The 24,552-nt window shown below is 42.1% G+C and overlaps 3 protein-coding genes across 3 annotated transcripts; all 3 read left to right on the forward strand.

The window, feature by feature from the left end:
- Positions 1–628: 628 nt before the first annotated feature.
- Positions 629–1,772, forward strand: LOC145448744 (uncharacterized). The gene is made up of 3 exons (XM_080327205.1): positions 629–676; positions 730–898; positions 957–1,772. The coding sequence occupies exons 1-3, from the start codon at positions 629–631 to the stop codon at positions 1,643–1,645; spliced, it is 906 nt and encodes a 301-aa protein (XP_080183331.1). The 3' UTR covers positions 1,646–1,772.
- A 2,559-nt stretch (positions 1,773–4,331) lies between these two features.
- LOC145448400 (uncharacterized) lies at positions 4,332–8,088 on the forward strand. The gene has a single exon (XM_080326781.1). It carries the CDS (start codon positions 4,485–4,487, stop codon positions 6,654–6,656), a length of 2,172 nt encoding a protein of 723 aa, XP_080182907.1. The 5' UTR covers positions 4,332–4,484; the 3' UTR covers positions 6,657–8,088.
- A 12,514-nt stretch (positions 8,089–20,602) lies between these two features.
- Positions 20,603–23,884, forward strand: LOC145448319 (putative vesicular acetylcholine transporter-B). The gene has a single exon (XM_080326699.1). The coding sequence runs from the start codon at positions 20,743–20,745 to the stop codon at positions 22,570–22,572; it is 1,830 nt and encodes a 609-aa protein (XP_080182825.1). The 5' UTR covers positions 20,603–20,742; the 3' UTR covers positions 22,573–23,884.
- Positions 23,885–24,552: the final 668 nt, after the last annotated feature.

A 24,552-nucleotide genomic window follows, 5' to 3' on the forward strand; every position in this document is an offset into this window, starting at 1 on the left:
AAGGCGTTTATGCCCCCTGCAAATTTCCGACATGTGCATTATTATGACGTACTTGGTTTTCACAACGTCGCAATGGATATTCGCGGCGCCACGAGATTATTGAAAATTTTCCTCCCTCAAAGGTATTTGCTTCCTATGGCTACACATATGTATTGGTGGTATTCAGCAAATAGCATTGACATCGCCGAACGATGTTGAATCTTAGATCGCACCAAATTTATCAAATTGCATCACAAGATACTTCGAAGATTTTTGGCGTTGTCGATATAGAAAAATCAACGTCACACAGACACAATCTGCCATTTCCGTATCCGGCCCCATGACATTAATCGTTTCACCGAGCTATAGAAAGTGTTCAGATGCCATTTTGTCATTCATATCATGAATCGCCGTCCCAAAATGTTAGTTATGGTGAGTGAACAAAACAGGGTGCTTAGAAGTGCTTACAATCTTGGAATATCTCCATAAAGCCAACATCCCTTTGTGGAACTCGAGGTATGTTTATTACATTACTGATGACGTACGCGTTATCAATTTGACGAACCGGTATAGCTTTGCGTATGTTGATAGTTTCTTTCCTTCATTTTCCATGAGACAGAGTCGCATATGGTAAAGCTATATCGGGATAATGAATGTGACGCAGTCGGTGATAGATCTTGCCACCGTCAACGGAAGCGTGGAAACGATCACAAAGCAACGTGGAATGGCTAAAACGTTGCGCATAATTAGCACAATCCTATTGGTTGCGACATCCTGGATTTTTATGTGCGTGATCGTATACGGCACAAAGACTGGGAGGTGGAGAAAAAGCGGAAAGGCCTCAAGCCTCAACAACGGCATGGTTTATGTATCATTAACCGTCACAATGGCTTCATTCGTGCTCTTACATTTCACGACAGTATTTACTGATGTGATACCGATTACCTTTCAAAGCGATAATGTTTGTGAATTTGTAGGCGATGCCAAAAATATCAACCTCATCCTCTCAATTTGCCTGGGATACCTGTTTCTCTGGATACGGTTGCGAATAATTTACAATCATCCTCAGGTGAAGCCGCATATACCAAAAGCGGTGGATGTTTTGAGCCAAGTCGTGGTTCTGGGACTTTTGCTAATTCAAGCCGTGGCTATATCTGTGACCTTGCTACTTCCACTATCGTACGAACTGTCGTCGTACGGATGCAGGAAGAGACCTGCACAGGGATTGCAGTATTACGATTTCATGGGCATCATCGCTGTGCTTTCGATACAACTCTCTTTGGTCGCCTTCACCATTTACCCTGTGGTTCGGGTAGATTTCGATGCGCTTGGCGACGACGAATCTGTTACGAAGTCATCACGGCGCTGTCGCCGCGTCACGGAAATTCTCTTCCCGTTCTGTCAGAAGTGGTATTGGACAAGTTCAGAGAAGATTTACCACCTGAATCCGATTCAAAATACAGTACGAAGAACTGTGACAAACTGCATCATAGTAATCTTTGTTGATATCGCTGCGATGGCGGTTGATCAAATCGTACAGTACGATAATATTTTGATGCTGCAGTACGTTAGTTATGACATTGCGGCCATCATTAAAGCATTCTGCATGCTGGGAACCTTCAGCTTCTCGTTTAGAGTGTTAATATTTTACTGCCCCGCTATGTGATACGGAAGTTGATTTAAATAACCTAAGCATGCGTTTCACGCAGTTGTTTAATCCTGGTGCAAATCCATGATATGAAGTGACTGTCGATTGTGTGCATAAAAAGGTCAGAAAAACCGTTTGCATCTCCGCCATCGTTATCATCATTTATATTATTACTATTATTATCATTAAAGATGCCATAAGTAAGCTATTAAAGAATCGACAGGATAGCGTAATGGTGGAGCGTCCCGTCGTGTGTTCAATCCACGGCCAGGTCAGGAACAGGACATGATCATCAAATCTGGTATTTGTGTCTTTGGTCGGTAATCTCAAGCGAGTGACTAACCTAGACAACTGACCATGACTGGTAGAGGAAGATTGTGTCATGCGAGATTATTTCCGATGACTTCCGATATTATAGATTATATATAGAATGTAGGGATATCTAGAACTTCTAGATATCCCTGATAGAATGATTGGGAACTATACCGCCATACAGCGCGTCGGTCATCGAGGTCGAGGATCTCGTCATGTTCGCAGTTAGTGTTGATCCTAACAAAATCTTATACACCAGTTATAATACCATTTATATATTGTTTCATTTATATTGACATTATTGATGTAACTCGTAACCACGAATCGACAAATAAATCATTATCACTCACCACGATGCACCCTATCGTGCCTATACCCAGGAATCTCATTTGTGTATGCCGCTACTGACTGTGATGAATATCTTTTGTACGCAATCTTGGACATTGGTGCAAAAGACCAACATATGATAAGCATCTAATATATTTGTTTAGTGCACAACAACACGGTGTTGGGATCAAGTTACTAACTTCGAGTCACAAGTCATCTCGAGTCATTGCACATTTTGACTCGAGTCAAATCAAGTCACTCGATATTTGGAGGTGACTCGAGTCAAGTCAAGTCACGAGTCAAGTCACAATTCGAGTCAAGTTGTCTTTTCGAAGTACGATGTATAATTAAGTCCTTGCATTCGATATCAAGGACCAAATATATAGAATTAAATAGACATGCAAAAGGCGTTGCATAACTCACGCATGGGTAGAATTGCTAAACTACTTGAGTAACTGTATACCATCCGTCTATAATTTTCCGAGAAAATATAGAATCATGGAATACGAAACTTCCTGCACCAAAGATTCACGAGTGATATAAATAGGGTTACCATATTTTGCGAATCTGAAAAGAGGACACTTTTTCAAAATTTTCAAACTTGCGATACCGGATGAAAATCCTGAAAAAATGGTAAATTTTTCCCACTTTGTGGTCGGTTGGCTAAAAAAAGGTCAACTTTTCGGCTCAGCTCCCGAATTAGCCGCCGGAGCGTCACTGCAGTGCTGATTTACTGTATCTCAGTTGGATTTTGCCCTCTATTTTACCGAAATTCTCAAAAAAGAGGACAAAATCTCGAAGAAAGATGGCATTTGGGCGTCCTCCGATGACACTTTCAAAAAAGTCAAAAAAGAGGACAAATCCTCTTAAAAGAGGACGTATGGTAACCCTAGATCCGATATCCAAGTGTTGGAGGTTTACCTAGGCTCCTCCTCGCCACATCATCCGCGTCAGCGGTGTCTTACAAAAGCCTAGAGGTGGGCCGTGCTATAAGTCGGCAGTTACGGAAAATAAGAAGAATATCGGCCTGGTGTAAATGACCATAGTAGTCGACAAACACCATGAATACCCCAAAACAAACAAACAAACAAACAAAAACCCTAGATATAAACTACATTCGAATTCAATTTGAATCATACAAGAGGGGAGCACCGGTCACTAATGACCAGTCTATAGAAAAGAGATGAGTCCTTTTCAATTATATTACCGGTAACACTACTATGCTACGACAACATACGCTGCATGCTCCGATCACTTCGTTTGTAGTCAAAATATTTGTTATAAAACAATGGAGGTTCAGTAAAACGCAAAATCATTGAATGAATGGGTCACGACTCACGGGTCACACCAACGTATCAAGACCAATCCGAACATGGGGAGATACAGCCATTTTTATCGACACCGATTACTTGATGACATGAAATTGACTCGTTAATTTTGCTCCTATAGTCTCGACGCCAATATTGTTTTGTGTTGTGTTTAAACGGAGCCGAATGTCGGCTTCAGTTAATTGATTGTCCGCTGATTGCAATTTATTGGTGCCATCTATCATCAACCTATATAACGGTTACTCGCTTTGTTGGGTTCTCTTTTTTTTAGATAGATAGATAGATAGTCTTTTATTCGTCACATCAATAAATAAAGAAGTATACGAAACAAATTGCGGTATAGACTAGGAGACAACGAGTGGCCGTTAGGCCTTCAGAGTCAGTCTGTCGTAAGCCGACATCTTACTTGGTGCCTTTAGGGAGTACAGGCTCTATACTGGCGCGAGTCAATCCACATTTTTGAAACGCCGAGTCAAGTCAAGTCAAGTTCATTTTGCGAAGTGACTCGATTCAAGTCAAGTCATACGAAAATGGTGACTCGAGTCATCCCAACACTGCAACAACAACCACAAAACAAATCGGCATACAGCCACTAAATACTACTGACAACATATAGATAACTAACCTACGTAGGTTAGTTATCTATAGACAACATGTCGATGTGATTGGCGTAATCGACAGCACCTAGGTGGCGGTACTCAGCCTAATGTCACGCTTGAGAAGTTCGCTATGGAAACAAGCAGCTGGGTGCCAAAGCAGCATACTGTTCCCGATTCGGTCACAGCACTGCGAAAGTCCGAGACGAGATGACTCATTTGAGGCGCAACGCTGGCACGCTTCGGCAATGAAAGTAGGATTGTATAAACAAACCAGTCAATTAGCTGACACACATGGTCAAGTTAGGGTCTACCGAAGACGGACTAGTCTTTCGAGTATGTGAACACACGCCGGATGTCGTGAGGCAAGTACTTCTGGAACGCGGATGGACTGAATATGACGAAAGCGAACACGAAGACGAATGCGAATGGAACCTGTGGTGGAAAACGCAGAGGTTCAAGAAATCGGAACACGCCGACGTGGCCAGTTGGCAGCGTTTGAATCATTTCCCTCGGACCAATGCAATCACCAGGAAGGACTGTCTAGTCAGGAACTTTAGACGCATGCGTTGCGTCCATGGAGTTTCCGCGTTTGACTTCCACCCGCTGTCTTACATCCTGCCCAACGAATACACGAAATTCGTGTCAGACTACGCCAGGGAGTCCCAGAAAGGCAAAAACAACACGTATTGGATATGCAAGCCCACCGACCTGTCGAGGGGTCGCGGCATTTTCGTTTTTAAAGACTTGAAAGATCTCAATTACGACTGTCCGGTGATCGTTCAGAAGTACATAAGCTCTCCTTTTCTGATATCCGGCTACAAATTCGATTTGCGGATTTACGTCTGCGTACCGAGTTTTCAACCGTTGACTATTTACATTTACCAGGAGGGGATCGTACGTTTCAGCACCGACAAATTCGACTTGGACCAGCTTGGCAACGTGTACTCTCACTTGACCAACACTTCGATAAACAAGTACGGCCCGGCGTTTTCGGCGGACAAGGAAAGGGTGGGTCCTGGATGCAAGTGGACGTTGTCGCAATTGCGTCACTTCCTGCATCAAATGGACGATATCGACGAAACACTCTTGTGGCAGAGAATCACCAACATCGTTGTCTTGACTTTAGCGGCTCAGGCGCCCACGGTTCCTAAATCACAGAGTTGCTTCGAAGTCTTTGGGTTCGATATTTTAATCGACCGCAACTTCAAACCGTGGTTGCTGGAGGTGAATTTCAGTCCGGCGTTGAGCATGGACTGCCAGGCTGACTTTATAGCCAAGCGGTCGATGTTGAACGACCTGGTTGATTTGTTAAATTTTCAACCTGGTGACGCAGAGAGAGGTGGAGAAGCTTATCGCGAGCGTAATAGACAGTCTCCTCTCGCGAGACGACGCTTTAGTTTTGGAAAAAACGCGCAAACCGGTAAGAACCGGAGACATCCGCAAGTCGCCAAGTCGGTACCTCCGTTGGGGGGCAAAACTGGTGTTGATACGTACAAGTCGAGCGAGTCGTTATTGAAAACAAGGAAAAACCGTGAAGCAGCTGTGGAAACTGATGTTACAACTAGCGACACACCAGCAGGACCGCTTCCGCGTAACTTCAGCGCTTGTAGCCTTGCCTCCAGTCTATCATCGGGTGACTCGCGGGACCGATCCGTTAGTGAAGATTTTCCAGTCGGACCGCGGCTAGAGGAATCGAAACCGTCCAGGACAAGAATAAATGGCCGGACTGGCCCAGTGCCACCGATTCGGCGTAAAAGGCAAAGCCTCGATGGAGAATCAGGCGGTCTGACGTCAAGATCACTGCCCGGGCTTGATTTTTCATCTCTACCGCCAGGCGGAGTGGCATTGCCCGAGATACAATCTTGCAGGTCTGGGAATTTTAAATCAAATTCAGCCGTTGGTTTGGGACTATCGAACGATACTTTGGAAGAAACGAAGAGATCGGACCACGAAATCAAAGCAAGGCCGCATTCTAGAGGAGCGCGTTGTCGTGCTAAGGTTGCGCCTGATCGGAGACAACCTCTGACCTCGGTTCGTTCTGATGCGCTAGGTGGTGTAAAGCCGTCATATGTGTCCGCTCGTAGGAAATCGCTTGGAAAATATCAGTCGCCGTACGGAATGCGGAACACTGCCGCGTCTGCCGTGGAAAAATCATCTAGCGCTTGGCCGCGTACGCGTGTGGGCGATTTTGTGCTCGCGTTCCCGCTCAGCGAGACCACCAGAAAGGCTTCGGGCGCCAATTTCGATTCGAAAGCGATAATTCGCGAGATCTCCGCGGTCACCAAACGGCTGGCTTCGAAAAACGCGAAAGCCAATGCCGACAAGCGGAAAAAGTCTGCTGCCGTCACCAAGTCGGAGGCCATCGAGCTGAGCTTCATGCTGAAGTTTGAGGACAGAGAGTCAAACCCACTGTATTTCTGGGGCCCGCAACACCCCCCTTTGCTGTCCAGCGTCTTGTCATGAGTTATTTCTGGCGATTCTTTGAGGTTGCAAATGAATTTGGCACTTGGCGACCCCTTATCGGAATCTTGACCAGAGGTGGTCGGCAACGAGGTACTCCTACTTCAAGTAATTTTTGCCTACCGACACTACTTCTTCAAGGGATTATGGTTTGGAATACTTTTACTTGTACTTGACAATTTTAAGTTTCCTGGGCCAAACTAGGTCTAGAATATTTTTCTACTTACTTTGAAATTTCTACTCCCAATTGGCTACCAACGATGACTAACTTGACCACCTCTGATCCTGACCTACCCATGCCTCAACCCCAACAGATTTATACATACCAGTGGGTATAGGCGAAGTGCCGTATATCATAATCCTAACATTCATTTTCGAATTTAATAATGCGATACTGATGCATCGCTCTCATGATACATAATAGTTATTCTGATGACGAATTCGCCGAGTGCCGAATTCGTAGGTAACCGCGTCGTCCAGCGTTATTCTTCTCAATCGTGTCGAAGCAATATTTTCATACGAGTAGCTTTTGTCCTCTCCGTTTACCTATACGTGTTACGCACCACCCTATTGTGTTAAGCTTGTACAAAGTAAATTGACCTATCCGACCACTGCGGTTGTTACCGACACTCTGGATATGTGACACGCGCATGTGGTGGTAAAATTTTGACTCGAAAGTTGCGTCGGCACAATGTTTTGTGACGTCGCTTCGATGTTCAATTTATTTCGCCCTCGCCCCGAGGGAAAAGTCATAACAATTTCCATCCCAACGCACGCGTGGCATGGTGTGATTCGTAATTTCATCATTCCCGGAAATGGACCACCACCTGATAGTAATGATGCCAAATTTACTGCAGTGGGCAGTATTAACGTATGGAATACATTGACACAATGGTATTTGTTTTATTTGTTTAAGCGACATCGTTTGTTGTTTGGTATTCTGTTTGAAAAAGAACATCCGTGCCGTTTTGAATAGAAAGTCAACGGCTGATACCGCGCCAGTGTTCGTACGATATGGATCATCATAACAGATATTCCTAGGTCGATTTCGCCAAATGCTTACTTCTACCACTGTCTATTTATAGTTCCCTTTTATGTGATAGTCTACTTCCTATTGTAAGCGTCCTCGCGGCGATTGTTTTTGTTCCGACGCCCTGGCTTGGTATCACTGTATTGTGTTCTACATAAGATTAGGAATGTTATACGCCACTCATTCTATTCTTAACATTCTTGACCCTAAATCGCTTCTCTGCGAAGTGGTGGTTTCGTGCGTCTCGCCACTGCCAGATTTCAAGCCTCGCTACTTCAGTTTCTGTGTAAAAATATGTCGGTGATTGTGCTATCCCACTTCCTGATGCGTAGGATTAATCTTATAAGCGCTTGTGCCAATTTTGTGAACTATTTTCTAATTGAATATACAAATTCTTGCACTCGACTGTCCGCATACAAGTCAGAATCATTTATCGAAGTAATAGGATCTTCACAGGCAGATAATAGAGCAGCTGTATTTCTGAACTGATTGTGGTCGTGGACCACTTTCTGTTTTGAAGATATTCCTCAAAATCGCTATTGAAACAATTCTGTCTTTGTGACTATATGAGGACAAGTAATCGGACTGTTAACGGTGTGGGAAAATTTCATTGATCCTGTGTTTATTTCCGGTTATTTTACAATCGAGCCACTCACGGGGCTCTGTACTAACCAGTTGTCAGCCTTACGTCACATCGGTGAAATTCCGCTCACTGCATTTGCTGACACTTACATTCACTCCTGATGAGAGTCGGTTTCAAGTAGAACAAATGTTACAGTATGAATATTTTTAATGAGATTAGTAACGGTTACACAACTAAATTTAGACCAGCTTCTTAGTTTTCTTAACGACTCTGTGAGCCACTGGCGGTCACGGCACGACACATTACAAAAATGCAATTGAGTAAAGTGACAAATATGCAGAGAAATACGAACACGGGATCATGGAGGTTGATTAGAAATTAGATGAATAAAATAAGGTTGAGGTACATAATTTTAATAGGAACATCAGTAAAACAGTCGCGAAAGTTAAAGAAAGTAGAATATTCCACAGTCATTAAAATGTACTTCAATAAATGAGTGTCGCATACAGTTTCTATTTGGAGTGCACTCGTATAGACATGGGGTCGATATCAAGAGGAGGGTGCCTACTCGACTTGAGCTGCAGTATATTCTCATTTATCACAGGTGCTTGATGGCCCACTCACAACGGTAATGAATTGAATATAATCAGTTGCCGATGATGTGCAAATTGTGCATACTCTTGTTCTGAAATTTAACCAGTAGCCTACTCAGTTATCGGCTATCGCACTTGGTAGTTGTGCTTGCCTTAGCGAGTCTCTACTGTTCAAACATTATTCTTCAATAACAAGCCTTATGATAATTTCGGCGTATGATAAGTCTCTGGTGTGAAAGACGCTATTATGTACAATGTAGCCTACTATATACAACGTGCTGAAATGTTAGCATTTCAAAGGATTGGCGTAACCTTAAGAAAGCCGTGACCGGATATTATCTCAACTTATTTCAACGGTTGCCTATGTCACTGTTTGAACAACGTAGCCTCACGAGCCCCGCTGAGTTCATATATTATTACAATCGCTTGAATGTAAATCTATCCTATTGCGAGCGAGTTTCATGATTACGGTCGTAAATGTTTCCACACTTGCTGCTTTCTCCGTGATAAGACACTATGATGATATGTACGATGGGCGATTCTACGCGTGGGTCGCGAGGAACGGGTCCAAATAATTCGCAGCATCGCAGTAGCGTCAAGTTTGTGGCATACCACATGCAACGACGTACAGTGAGCATCGCGGTCCAAACCCAGCTTTCTGCAGTGCATCTCCTTAGTAACTGATTGTCGTACTATATTTATAATGCGTATGGATAGAAGATACTGCAATTGGCATATGTACAGTTGTACACTTAATACTTCACCTGAACAGTTTAAGCCAGTGGTTCTCAACCTGGGGGGGGGGGCGGGGCGGGGGGGGGGGGCGCGCTCTGCGCGGTTTACCTCCAATTCACGCGTGTTTCTCTCTATATATACCTAATTTCATATTTTTTAATTCTCTAATCAACAGTCATAACCTTCCATGCCATCAAACAATCTGTTTGGGTTGCTGGCATCTCGGTTGGATTTTGTGATATGACGATAAGGGGGCGCGAGATTTTTCACTATCATGAAGGGGGGCGTGTCTAAAAAAAGGTTGAGAACCATTGGTTTAAGCGATTGTGTGGATATTGACACATTGCCTAGGCTACTCATGAACTAACTATACAGATCGTATTTGGCTTTGATATTTCGCATTCAGTATTTCGTGTAAAGCAGTGATTCTGAAACTCGGGGGCGTGAAAACATCTAAGGGAGGAGCGCGAAGCTAGGGTCAACTGAATTTTTTTTTCGCGCGTGGCGCGATTTACCCCCGATTCACAGTTGTTACTCTGTGTATAGTCCGAATTTTATATTTGTGAATTCTCTCATCAACAGTCGTAACCGCTCATGCCATCAAGCTATACGTTGGGATTGCTAGCATTCTGGTTTCATTTTGTGATATGACAATAAGCGGGCGAGAAATTTCTCACTATCATAAAGGGGGCGTATATAAAATAGTTTGAGAACCACAGGTGTTAAAGTGACACGACAAGACTTATGGGCGTAGGCAGGATTATCTTTATCAAAAAAAAACTTGGAAGTGAAAAATAATGACGTCGCAATGTCCACGTCGGAAATTTAGGGGGCCGTGGCACCTGTCTCCCTGGCTATGACCCTGGCAGGAATACATAGGCGCACTGTAATTGATATCCATAATAACGCTATTGTTCAGTTGCATATTCAAAACGCTTCTTCGTTTTACATACTAAAAACAATCATGTAGACCAGTGGTCCCCAACCTTTTTGGATGTCGGAGCCGCATTTCAAACTTCTGAGTACGTATGGAGTCGCATGAAAACACTCGAGTAGGCTACGTATAACGAACATTTAAAGGTAGCTAGCCTACCTCTGCATCTCACCATCCAGCTAATTCAAAAGCATGCACATTGCACAATGCACAATGCACATGCACATGAATTTGTATAGATTCTATATCGGTTATTTTAGCATTGATAGACGCATGCAGATTGGCGAGTGCTCTATACATTGAAATAAACTAAAAATGCGTTCGTTACTGCAGCATACTATATATTTCGTTATGTGATATAGCCAGGACCGTAACAGCACTTCGTCAGCGCCCCAAACCTTGATCGAGGGTTCCCCGGTGATAAACCGAACAACTGGGCAAAAAAAATATATAATAATTCATGATTGAAACGGTAATATGATAGGGAATTACATATATATTGCAATCAAATTTTATCCTCTCTCTGCTCACGTAATCATATTTACCGGTAGAGCTGAGTGAGGTGTGTTGGAAAAGGTAGGATCCCTCAATAATAATTAAACATCCTCGGGCGTACCCGTTGGTATAATGACTTCGTTACATTATGCTATTTCGTGACCTCCTATCTGCTTTGTCAAAATATATTGAAATTTGCCCAAATCGGCATTTCTTTGCTGGCAAATAATGTTCCCTGCGGGGAGGCATTTGTCTTGTGGGGTTCAGATCGCCAGGACAGAAACATTCGGTGCCAGCCATTTAGGTGCCTATTGACAATTAAATATATATGTATATTAGGGATACCATATTTTGGAAAAGTGAAAAGAGGACACCTTTTCAAAATTTTTAGACTTGCAATACCGGAGGAAAATCCTGAAAACATGGTAAATTTTTCCCATTTAGTGGTCGGTTGACTAAAAAAATGGTCAGCTGTCCGACTCAGTTCCCGATCTAGCCGCCGGAGCGTTACTTCAGTGCTGATTTACTGTATCTCAGTCGGATTTAGCCCTATATTTAACCGTAATTCTCAAAAAATAGGACAAAATCTCAAAAAAGAGGACATTTGGGCGTCCTCCGAAGACACTTTAAAAAAGTAAGAAAAAAGGACAAATCCTCTTAAAAGAGGACGTATGGTAACCCTATTGAATATATCTCGAAGTTTTCGGTCAGCACAAGGGCAGTCCTTTTCGGCCAAGGTCTTCTCGCTTCTGATCGTTCTGGCACACCTATAACTATATGTCTTGGTGCGTCGTGGCGCCATAATGGACGACGCCAAAGTGCCCATTTGTATAGATCATGCATATTTTTTGTTGGGGGAAGGGCACCCAATAATAAAGATATTTGACAGCATAACGCCCAATTGGGAGGGGGACGAACTCGAAGGGCCCAGAATTATTTCGTAAATAAACATAAATTATAGAGTAATTTTTGAGAAATTGAAGCAACTTTTTCAAAAATTTTTCGAGCTGCGCGCGATTTAATGTTGTCATACATCTTGATTGTGGGGCACCCTACCCCCCCCCCCCCCAAAAAAAATACGCATGATTTATGGAAATGGAGACTTCGGCGTCGGCCATTACTGCGCTACGACGCACCAAGACATATGAAGTTATAGGCCATGTAACATACGACTCCGAGAAGTATGCCAGAACGATCAGCAACGAGAAGACCTTGGCCGAAAAGGAATGTCCTTGTACTGACTGAAAACTTCGATATACATATATGTTTAATTGTAGGCGCCTCAATGACTGGCGTCGAATGTTCCTGTCCTGGCGATCTGAACCCTACAGGACAAATGCCATCCCGCAGAGAAAAATTATTTGCCAGTTAAGAAATACCAATTTTAAATTATGTGCATCTTTTAGTTTGGTACGTTTTGGCGATTTCCATATATTTTGACGTAACAGATATAGGAGGTCACGAAAAAGCATCATGCAACGAAGTCAATATAACAACGAGTTCGCCCGAAGATGTTTAATTATGATTTAAGGGCCCTACCTTTTCCAACACACCACACTCAGCTCTACCGGTAAATCTGAATACGTGAGGAGAGAGAGGATAAAAAATTGATAGTAACATATATGCAATTCCCGTACATATTGACCGATTCAGACATGAATTATATAAATTTGTCGCGCTTCGCGCGTTTAAGCGAAATACGGTGACTAACCAAACAGTACATGAAATAGGGTATAGCTGATATGAAGCGACAAAAAGCCCACTGGCCGAGGGGGTCTGGGGTTTGATTCATCACCCTATGGGGGCCCAAGACCAACGTTTGGGGGGCGGTGACGAAGTGCTGTTACGGTACTGATTGAAGTAAAGTTGGAGAAATTAGGCTACTTTTTTTATAGTCAACTCACGAAAACTTAGCTTTAAAAGTGTAATTTCGAGGTCGAATCGAAAAGTTGACCTTTTTTTATATTAGTCAACTCGCCGGTGATCCCAGTTTATAAACTCATTTTTCTGTTCCCAATATTTGGAGGGTGATGATCGGTGTGGGGCTTCAAAAGGGGGCGATGAGTCGAAAAAGGTTGGAAACCACTGAACTAGACGTATAGATTTGGCCGATGTACACTCCTAAATAACTTGAAGGTGCCGTGCATGCCCTATTATAGAATAAAAATTACCGTATTGAACTGATAAATGAGCATCGAGCAATTATCAGCAGGCATTATTTGACATGAATTTTAGGATTTTGAAGGGGATACACCCCTGTTTCGACCCTACATAAATGTGTCTGAGGCTCAACTAGGCCTATCACAAGAATGATGATTCTAGCCGTTATGAAAATTACAGAAGTTACAGCAATCAGGGTTATAACCAAGTCACAAGGCTCCCTGTCACAATTCAATCTCACTTTTATAGTTTTGACTCGAGTCAAGTCGAGTCGTTTTCAATTCACCACCGAGTCAAGTCCGAGTCCGAATCAGCGATCAGAGGGTCGAGTCCGAGTCATGGTATTATGACTAGAGTCCATAAGTCCAAGGAATTGTGTTGACTGATGCTGAGTTCCCAGCTAAAGTCTTGTTAAACCACTTTTGTAACTCTGTTTGAGGATATCGAATGGTTTGCATGTATAATATACTAATTTCCTCACTTTTAGCAGTTTCTTGTCGCATTTTCAAGTACCAGTACCGATAGACGAAATCCCAACAATGTGGTAACTATACTATTCTTCGAAACTACAATGAAATGTCGGCCTTGTCGTCTGGGTCTCAGGTCATATGACTTTCTTCGAGTCATGCGCAAGTCCAAGTCGAGTCAACACACAGATTGACTCGAGTCGAGTCGATTCATTTCCGAATATTCCGAATGTGACTCGAGTCAAGTAGAATCATCAGAAAATTGTGACTCGAGTCGAGTCATTACAACCCTGACAGCAATGTTGATAAATAAGATGCGTATTACGTGCCAGATTCAAAAGAATTGATTGATTGAAATATTGATTCGAATGCGGCAAGCAGCAACGAAAAATGTCGATTTCTAATTTCACAGTGGCTACAAGTCGCAATGCTTGTCGACTACTGCCTCCTACATCGTCACAATTACAACTGTTTTCAAGAGATGAATCAGAGGTGTTCACTGTTCAATCCTTTACTTATTCGATCGCATATACCGCATAGTGTAGCATAGAACTCTCGCGCTAGTGTCGGAGGTTTACCTAGGCTCCTCCTAGTCACGTGGTCCGCGTAAGCAGTGTTTTAAAAAGGTCTGGAAGTGGGTCGTACTACAAGTCGACCAATACGGAATCTTAATAAAGATTATCGACCTGGCGTAAAATAACCAGTGTAGTCGAAATACCATGGATATCACAAACAAAAAGAATGTCCCCGCAGGCTTACTGTACGAACCGAAATCACTAGTAATAAAGTTATGAAAAGATTCACGGTCTAGTGTCGCAGAGCGCGAATTTTTTTCAGCTTCATGAACGATTCTCGTCGATAATATTGGTAGTTGCACAATGCACATTGCACCTGTTACTATTACATATTTATCCTTTCTCAGTACACGTAATCATGCAGATGTACCGGTAGAGCTGATCGGAGTGTCTTCGAAAACCTTCATTCGCGGGACGCACACCATTCCAAATTGGTATTTTTCTATGGGGCGCATCATTTTTCTCTACGGTTCGCATTTGTACCGTGGGGATCAGATTGCAAGGACACTGCTACATTAAAAACGGAAAACCGCGCTAGGCGCAAAGAAAACTTTTACGTTGCACCCCTAATTTTTGAGAGATTTTAATTGAATTCTTTAATTCACATTGCATGTTGACGGCCGCCAACACACGGTAATTCAATTATGTATAGAATGCACTATTTTTGTTCTACGGACGCAGGTTGGCCTCCCTTGAAATAAATAAACAAAAATAAAGGCAGGATTTTATCACCTTCTCTTCAATAAGAAAACAATTTCATTAAGGCCTGGATTTTTCGCTGGCCGTCTGAGATCTGTGCCATACAATCTGATGGTAAATCCGGATCTCTCTAAATTTTGTTTTTGAAACCTGCTCGTACGTTGTATACGTTTCATGGTCCCGCTACTTTCTATTATTTCTAGACAGGTGCTGGTCGATTGATTGAGGAACCGTGGTGACGCGCTTCACATGATGAAACTTTCATGTATCGAGGTATCATCATATGACATCTTGACAAGCGGGGATATTGGATGTATTGAATCAAATTTGCAAAATCGATATCGTTGACGAGTTGGTGCATTAGAGCGTATCAATCATGCTATGGAATTAACATTACAGTCAAATTGAATTGGATTTATCACATTTGTAAGCCTTATCTACCGGTAGTAATACCAGTAGATAGGCAATGGTGGATGTTTGATTGATAGGCCGCAATTACTGGTTTCGACACCCTCCTACATCCGTTCAGTGCTTCGCATTATGCAATGTGTGACTCGAACGGAAGAGAATGGATGACCGGTATAGACCGACATGAACAATGAACATACCAGTTGGTTTATGACTTGGCCAATCAAAGCAATGAGGCATATGACTGCAGTGAAAATGAACCCAAAGTAACCTTCGGTGTGAAGTATATATGAACGTCATGGAATCCCATCCTGGGACTGAGGGTTTCTTTTCACGGCATTGCAAGCCTGACACCGTTGTGAACGTGATATACGATCGGTATTTACTATATTTTGATAACTGTTACGGTGAATTACTATGGTAATATACTTGAATATTAAGTCTATCGCGATTACTTATTTATCGTAATGTACGACAAAACATCACCAATTTCCATTTGCGAACAAATACTACATCCGATTATAGTTCTGTGTTGCGATGTACTTTTTGGCACGACTTATATTTGTGGGATAGCTTGAGTTTCCCAGAGTCCGACGTGCCGAACACGAAGGTCATTCAACGTCTGACTTTAACAAAATTTTAATCAAGCTGCTAAAAATCAATATCGGTATCTGAAACAGCACTAGCGAATACAAAATCGATTCAATTTCTCTTCAATTTCACGATAAAGAAAGAAATTCTCGCGTGAAAAAGTGCTCTTGCCCGACTCCCAATATCAATTTCGATCAACATTATCGGCTCGGTTGTCTAAAAAAAGACACCAAAAGGGAATATCGCCATACTTTCGATCGACCCAAGACGCCCTTTAGTCACGCGAGTTTCATACTTAATTAGTATAAAGTCGTTGGAGTACGTTTGGCAAGCAGCATTCCAGCGGTTCACGACAACCTAGATGCATTAACAGGTATGGGGTAGTCGGTTAAGAAAGCATATTATATTCTATCGGCCTAGTTTTACACCCTAACTGCGAAATTCGAGTTGAGATTAGATCCTCCTGAGCTTGCTGGTACAGCAAGGACCAGGATTGTTTAGATTGTTCGATTACGGATCCGGATAGCAAGAAGCAGGTATATTTCAATGCTTAGAACGAACATGCGATTTTGCGTATGTCGAATTTGCTCATCTTCGAACGGCTGAATAACAGAATAACTCAGCTCGAATTGCATCTACAAGCGCGCTGAGCGAAGCAAGATGTCGTGTATAATCTTGGGGTAGCCAGACCTATTCCATCATGCTCGAGCCACATATTACACTACTCAAAATCTAAATTACGAATTAATTCATTTACAGTAAAAGTGTAGGCTATGGTATAGTGCAGTGGTTCTCAACCTTTTTCACCTCGCGGACCGGCAAAATTTCAGAAGATATGTGGCGGACCGGCTGACCTTAAAAATTGAAATCAACCCCAAATGTTATGTGTGCAGCCGTTTTTTACAAGTATGGTACTAAAGAAGGGTGGTCAAGCTTTTTGCTATTCACGGCTAAATTTCGATTACTTATATGGCCTACGGCCGCTTTCCAGGACACAGTCGTAATGAACTAATTGAACGCAAAATACCCCTGTTGAAATGTCCAATGTCCATGTATGTCCAATTGTCCATTAATGGTGAACTCTGGACTAATCTACCTTTTGATATCGTCTTACTAAAACGCATCGAAATGACTATATAGTACTCATGTCATGAATAGTTACTGGAATCGCTCAGGCTATGTTCGCGACAATTTTTTCAGTTGCACGAGCGAACTTCGTCATTAATATTCGTAGTTTCACATCTTACCACCAAATATTTATCCTTTCTCAGCCAATGTCATCAGATTTATCGGTAGAGTTGATGGAGGGAGTGTTTTCGAAAATTTAGGGAACGTTATAAATGATGAGGAATCTTCTGGTGGGCCAATTGGTATTGTAGTCAATTTGTTGCGTCTTGTTATTTCTTGACCTCCATTCAGAATTGTTGGTATAGTGGAAAGATATTGGAATATCCCAAACGTGCCAGAAACAAATTTCTTTCGTGAGGAGCGTGCCATTCCTTGGTATTTCTATATGGGATCCATCATTTTCCTCGGCTGTTCGCATCTGTACTGTGAGGCTCAGATTGCAAAGGGCGCTACGACTACATTAAAATCGAAAAATGAAGTCGGATTGAATCACGCACAGCGCGAAAAAAATTCAAATTTATTGAAAATATCTCCAAAATTCGGGCGTCAATTCGTAAATTCAATGTTCATGTCGACGGCAGCTAACACGTACTAATTGAATTAAGTGTCGACGGCCGCACAAATTTCCTTCCATGGCCGCAGTTTGGTCACCCACCCCTGTACCAGAGAGTGACAATTTGAGCGTTCTGTTCGCGATTAAATATGTTTATGATGTCATTCATGTGATTTTACGCTAGTGTCTGCTGAGTGCTGAGTCGCGGTAAAATTAACTTGCCAAGATAAACATAAGCTAATTTCGCGCCGAAGGCCGTGGATTAGCCGACCGCGCCAACGCGAATAATATTCTTCTCTTCGATAATATTCAGAGATGGAGCATTTGGGAGTAGGACCAAGCACCTTGTCGAGCTATCTTGCTCATTTCCCATTACCACCATACGTAGCCTACTACGAATACAATTCGGCGCACGATAACACCTGAAAACAGCTATACTGGGCCATCCACAAAATTAATTAAGCGAAAACGGAGCTCGTACTTAGCGAGTCGCTCGCATGTCACCGGAGACAGCTTGAACTGTCAAATCGAACATGCTTGCGGGCTTAATCTTACCTCACGAAGTTGTGCATCAGTTTAAATTTGATGTTTATTTATTCTACTAATGTACAAGCCTTCAACATCTTGCATTTTGAAAATAAGGGATAAAATCTTGATATAACTCGCAGACTGACAGAAAAGACGTCACGGACCGGCGGTTGAGAACCACTGGTATAGTGTGTATTGTTGCGTTGTTATTCTGTGAGGTGTGTAGCCTACACATGGAAATGCGCAACAGCAAAATGTTGACCGTCATCACAATGTCACCAATACATCTACTGTAACAGTTTAATAATTGCCTTATCAACAGAAATGGTTCTTATATAAAAAGTATAATTGTGACTTATAGGCTATGCAGTATGCGCTGTAGACGAAAACAACGTACTTCGCCGAGTTTCACATTCGCAGGTGAACATCAGGTAAACGGAAGTTTCTGGTACAAACTTTTGCTTCCACAGCCATTCTAGTTGATGAGAACGGGTTATATACGCCAATTCATATGAATTTTTGTGGTGGTTTGGGTTCTGTTTTCGCGAACAAGGCATCAAAAGGCAGTACACCTAAACAGAATCTCCTGCTAGGGATGGTGCGAGCCATCGAGAAGTTTGGTTCGCAGGAACAAAAGTTTTATCAGAGGTTCTCTTTGAACAGAAAACTGTTGGGGTATTAAGCTGAATTTCATACAACATGTTGGTAAAATTATAATGGATTCCAAGTCCCTTTGTGTCTTACATTCTCATCCAGTATTTTGGGGAGGCTAAGATTAATTTTAGAATCTTCCCAACAACTATTTGCACCACTGACCCAAATGACACTACCGTCTCATTAGAAATAGATCACTGTCACTATACAGGAATAAATATGCCTATTGGGCATCAAGCACATAGCATCGCATTGATAGAAGAGAGTCATTCTACTAAATAACATTCTCAATTGTATAATTCATTATGCGTCTCAACGTTCGTCCTAGTTTTGTGTTGAATTTCCCTTGCTCTCATCGCGGTACAGTAAATCCAAGGAATGCCGGCCATTGATGTCAACAGAACTGGAGAATACTGGTATTCCACAAAATAAATCGTTATCCGAATGTCCGTACGTTTCTTACCCACCACATCCCTGCGATACATATGTGTGAGTATTGGTGTATTTGACTAGTTTTCATCAACTGGAATGCCTGCGTGAAAGCAAAGTTTAGTACCTCAAAGTGCCGTTAGCCTGATTTCCAACCTTTAGTCTGGAGAAAATCAGGACATATACCTATTTGATATTTACCAGTCATCTATTTACAGTTCTTAAGCAGTTTAGCTCCGGGGCCGTAACTGTCTCAACCGAAACCCACCAATATGATGGGGTGGGCTCGAAGGGGCCCAAAATTATTTCGCAATTTAAGATATAAATTATAGAGTATTTTTCAGGTATTTATAAAACTATTTTTCAAATATTCTTCTCGTCTCGCGCGATTTATTGTCGCTAGCTGTCTTGATATTAATATGGATAACCCTACCCCCAATAAAATAAAACCGCATAATTTAAAGAGATAGGCATTTCGGCGTCGGCTATTACCGCTTCACGACACACCAGGACGTTGACAATGACGTTTCGGCTAACATGCTAATCTGCGAAGTGTGCAGCCAAAAAGTCCGACGGCAAGGAAACCTTGACCCAAAAGGACCACCTCATGTTGGCTGAAAAAATTTCGCCATTGTCCATATGGCGCCCAAATGAATGGCGCCTAATGTTCTTGTCCTGGCAATCTGAGCCCCACATTACAAATGCCACCGATGGAGAAAAAATATCCACCCCGTGAAGAAATGTCACTTTGAGTCTTTAGTTCTGGTGCGTTTCAGCGATTCCGAAGTATATAGCAGATGGAAGGTCACGAAACAACAACACACAACAAATCAAGTGATAACAACTGATCCCCCCAGATGTATAAGTATTAATTACGTGCCCTAAATTTTCGAAGACACCAATTCTGTCGATATAAAACTGGTAAAATTGAATTGTCCTGCCTGCTTCTATCTTACTTAGTTTTTTTTTAACCATGTCACAATATTCAGTTGGGAGTCATCGGCCGGAGCTGGGCATTGAAACGTCATATTTGTTGCATTTTAGATGTATTGAAATTCACAAACAATAACGCCACCATATTTGTTGTGATAGCAGAAATATCCTTGATTTTTACGGAGGAGACAGTAATATGGATAAGGCAGAGACTTTGACGGGCCGTATGTCAATTCATTTAATCTAAAGCTCATATAGGGACAAAATTAAATGGATTAGTATTGATCCAGTTTTTAATGGTGATCGAAGAAGTGTCTTTTCATGGGTTAAGTAAAACAAATCTGATGTTGACCAGCGACATCTTCCATATCACCTGTGGGATTCAATTTAATCACACCATATAGTCTAGAAATGTAGTACGTATCGAAAATATCGCAGCGTACCCAAGCGCATGCACGAAAATAGCCTGATGCATTAATTTTCGTTGCGTGGGATCAATATTCTCAAAAACTATTTGCGTATATACTTTCAGAATGTGAACTATTTTTAAATGTTCATCGCATCGGCCTGATAATAATTAGTGACATTAACAAAATGTCATTGGAGTATGCTCTGAAAATAGTCTACCTGATGCCGGCGGTGGCAATGGCATTCTTCGACCGGTTCGTTGGATTAATAAGGCGAGCATCGGCACCAGTACGAAGTCGCTTCTCTCATCCAGTGACACAGAAGCGAATCACCGTATTCATAGTATGCCTCGCTCTGTTGCTTGACAACATGTTATACATGGTGATAGTGCCAATAATCGACGACTATTTTGAGGATCCCGACAACGCAACTACTCTGAATAACGAGCCAGGCGATATTGTCAATCTATTGAACAGAACGGACGAAGACTCGATTACAGCCAGCGGTTTCGAGAACGCCTCGGTCGCGGAAGAAAAACTGATTGATCGACTCAAGGATAAATTGGAAATGATAAAACCTGTAAAAATTAGTGATTATAAGGATGGCATGATGGGATTACTGTTTGCATCCAAAGCTATCGTACAATTATGCGTAAATCCGTTCACTGGAGCTTTCATTGATAGAATTGGTTACATCACTCCGCTCACACTGGGACTGATGGTGATGTTCTTGTCAACTGTTGTTTTTGCCGGGGCAGAAACGTACACTTGGCTATTCATAGCCAGAAGTCTTCAGGGCTTAGGTTCGGCTTTAGCCAACGCGTCGTCGTTTGGACTAATTGCTGATAGATTTCATATTGAAAGTGAGAGATCGAAAATTCTCGGCATCGCATTAGCATTCATTTCGTTCGGTAGTTTGGTAGCACCGCCATTTGGAGGAGTGTTATATGAATTCGTCGGGAGACCAGTGCCGTTTGTGTTACTCGCCATATTGTGCTTCGTTGATGCGAGCCTGTTGCTCCTAATAGAAAAACCCAGTACGGAAGAAAATGCAGAAACACCACAGCCTGTTGGGACGCCTATATATAAACTGCTTCTTGATCCATACATTTTGGTCATAGCAGGAGCGCTTATGATAGGCAATTTCCCGCTTGCATTTCTGGAGCCAACCATAGCGGAATGGATGAAGGACACCATGGACGCTCTTCCGTGGCAAATCGGTTTGATCTGGCTACCGCCATTTTTTCCGCATGTGCTGGGGGTATACATCACTGTAAGACTTTCTGTGAAGTATTTTCATTTGCAATGGCTCTATGGAGCGATAGGGCTGCTTTTCATTGGGATATCCACCGCTACAGTTCCGGCGTGCAAATCATCTGGACCTCTGGTATTTCCATTGTCTGTTATGTGCTTTGGAATCGCTCTAATTGACACGGCGTTACTACCTACGTTAGCGTTTCTTGTTGATACCAGGCATACGAGCGTATACGGCAGTGTATACGCCATTGCTGATATATCCTATTCTGTAGCTTATGCCCTCGGCCCTGTTTTAGCGGGACAAGCAGTGCAACACATGGGCTATTCGGAAATGAATTTGATAATCGGATTAGCCAATATTTTCTTCACTCCGCTACTGCTATTATTACGACACGCTTACGACAAGGGCGCGGATAAGTCACAGCTCCATTCGCTGTTCACAGACACAATTACTATGAGCGATTTGGAGTCACAGGAACGCAACGGCCACTATGCACATACTCTTCCGGAAACGGCAGCACAAGAAACGGTTCGTGATTCATTACCAGATAATATCAATCGCCCCAGTGAAAAAAGACCCCTTCAGATCACAAACAGGAATTACAGAGCCACTGAAGAAATTTCGAAGAACGAAGTAGTTACGACTACCGTCACTCCACGCCCCAGACCAAGAGGTCGTCAAATACCGGCAGACTCGAGCGAAGATGTGAGATCCATGCCAAACGAAGAAAAGTCGAAGGACTTGTTAGAATTGTACTGATGTTATAGACACAGTAAAGGACAAGTTGGGATTTAACTCGAAGATATTTTATAGTAATTCTTCAATGGGATCAATCTTGCGATTTCCCAGGACGATAGAACTATCTCCTGTAACATTTGTATGATAGGCCTAATAGTAGGCCTATATCAGGAGTCACCAACCTGCGGCCGTAGAAGCACATTTGTGCGGCCGTGGACACACGTACTTCAATTAGTATGTGTTGGCGGCCCTCGCCATGACAATTGAATTTACGAATTGACTACCAAATTTTTAAAAGATTTTGATTAACCTTGAAATTTTCTTTGCGTTTCGCGCGAATCAATGGGACTTCATATTTCGATTTTAATGTAGTAGCGCCCTCTGCAATCTGAGCACCGCAGTACAGATGTGAACAGCAGAGAAAAAATGAGGCGCCACGTATAGAAACACCAAGTTGGAATCGTGTCTCCTCACGGAAGACATTTGTTTCGCCGATTTCAATATTTATTTACACTATACCGACAATCCTAATGGAAGGTCAAGAAATAACAGCATCCAGCAAAGTGTCTAATTAGAAATGGCCCATCCGAAGATACATCATCATTTATAGCTTGCCCTAAATTTTCAAAAACACATCAACTCTACCGGGGAATCTGATCACATGGGCTGAGAAAGAATTAATGGTTGATAGGAATATGTGAATATTAATGACGAAATTCATTCGTGAATGTGAAAAATTTGCGCGCTTCGCGCGACCATGACGAATTCAATAATCTATTCATAACATGACCACTCGCTATTTCGGTGCGTATAGTAAGCCAACATGAATAAATAGATTAGTCTGGAGCTCACCGAAAATGGACATTGACAGTATAAAATGGGTAGGCCTATTTGGCGTCCGATTTGTTCATTACGAACTATGCCCTGGAATGCGGCCGTAAGCTACATCACTATTCGAAGTGCGGCCGTGAATGGCAAAAACGTTGACCTCCCCTGCCCTACAATAAAACCACCCAATCTACTTACTTCTGCACTGTGAGGGAAAGTTGTAATGAAAACTTCTATGCTTTGGAGTTATTCTGTATTATTAATACTCCCATCTCAACATAGTTTGTCTGTCGGTGCAATATACAGGCTCATTATACATATTTATTTTCTGTACCATCCATCTTATAGTAACAACAATATAGTACGTTGCATTAATTTTTTATTTGTGTATATACTGTATAATCAACTTATACTCATCGATGCTATTTACGCTGCAATATTTTGGCATTCTATTTACTCAAAATAGCATTTTAGAATGTAATAAAATTAGTAATTGAGCTTACCATATTGTCTGCAATATATACATAAAAATCCAGACATACAAGCATATGAAGTTCAGTCGCAGTTTCCATTTATCACGCACTAATAAGGCATGACTAATTTAATTTAGAGAAATCACCTTGCTGTCATTATCATGCACCCGCATATGGATTGTCAAGGGAGCATGGGATACTTCCCAGAAAGTTTCCGACGTAATTTCAACTCCTGCAGGACCGATTAGGGTCAGCATCGAAACAAATCATGAGTGAAGGAAATTTTAAAGTCGGCTAACTGCCTCATAAAATATTCATGTGTTCGGCCCACGACGGTGATATCATCATACGTAAGTAATCATTCCGACAGAGATGAAATTACAGAGAGAGATATGTAAAATTTAAGGAGTAGGCTAAGGCTATAGTGGAAGGATAAATGAAATCAAAGGTAGGAAGTCTCGTCTCCGAGAGTTTCATGATCAGGATTTTCAGATAGAAGACCGACAAGTATTTGAGAGCGGCAGAGTTGTTTTCCCAAACCTGATAACTTGGGAGATTATTTTTGACATTGCAAAAAAAGTCAAAATTTTGTAAAAATTGTAGCTTTAGGTCAATAAATTGTCAAAATTTTTCACGAAGTCAAGGATTTTTACAAACTGCATTTCATTGGCAACGTAGAGGTTGCACTGTCGGTGAACTT

The sequence above is a fragment of the Botryllus schlosseri genome, chromosome 10 (assembly GCF_051294905.1).
Source record: "Botryllus schlosseri isolate E-star chromosome 10, Bs_hap1, whole genome shotgun sequence".
Lineage (NCBI taxonomy): Eukaryota > Metazoa > Chordata > Ascidiacea > Stolidobranchia > Styelidae > Botryllus > Botryllus schlosseri.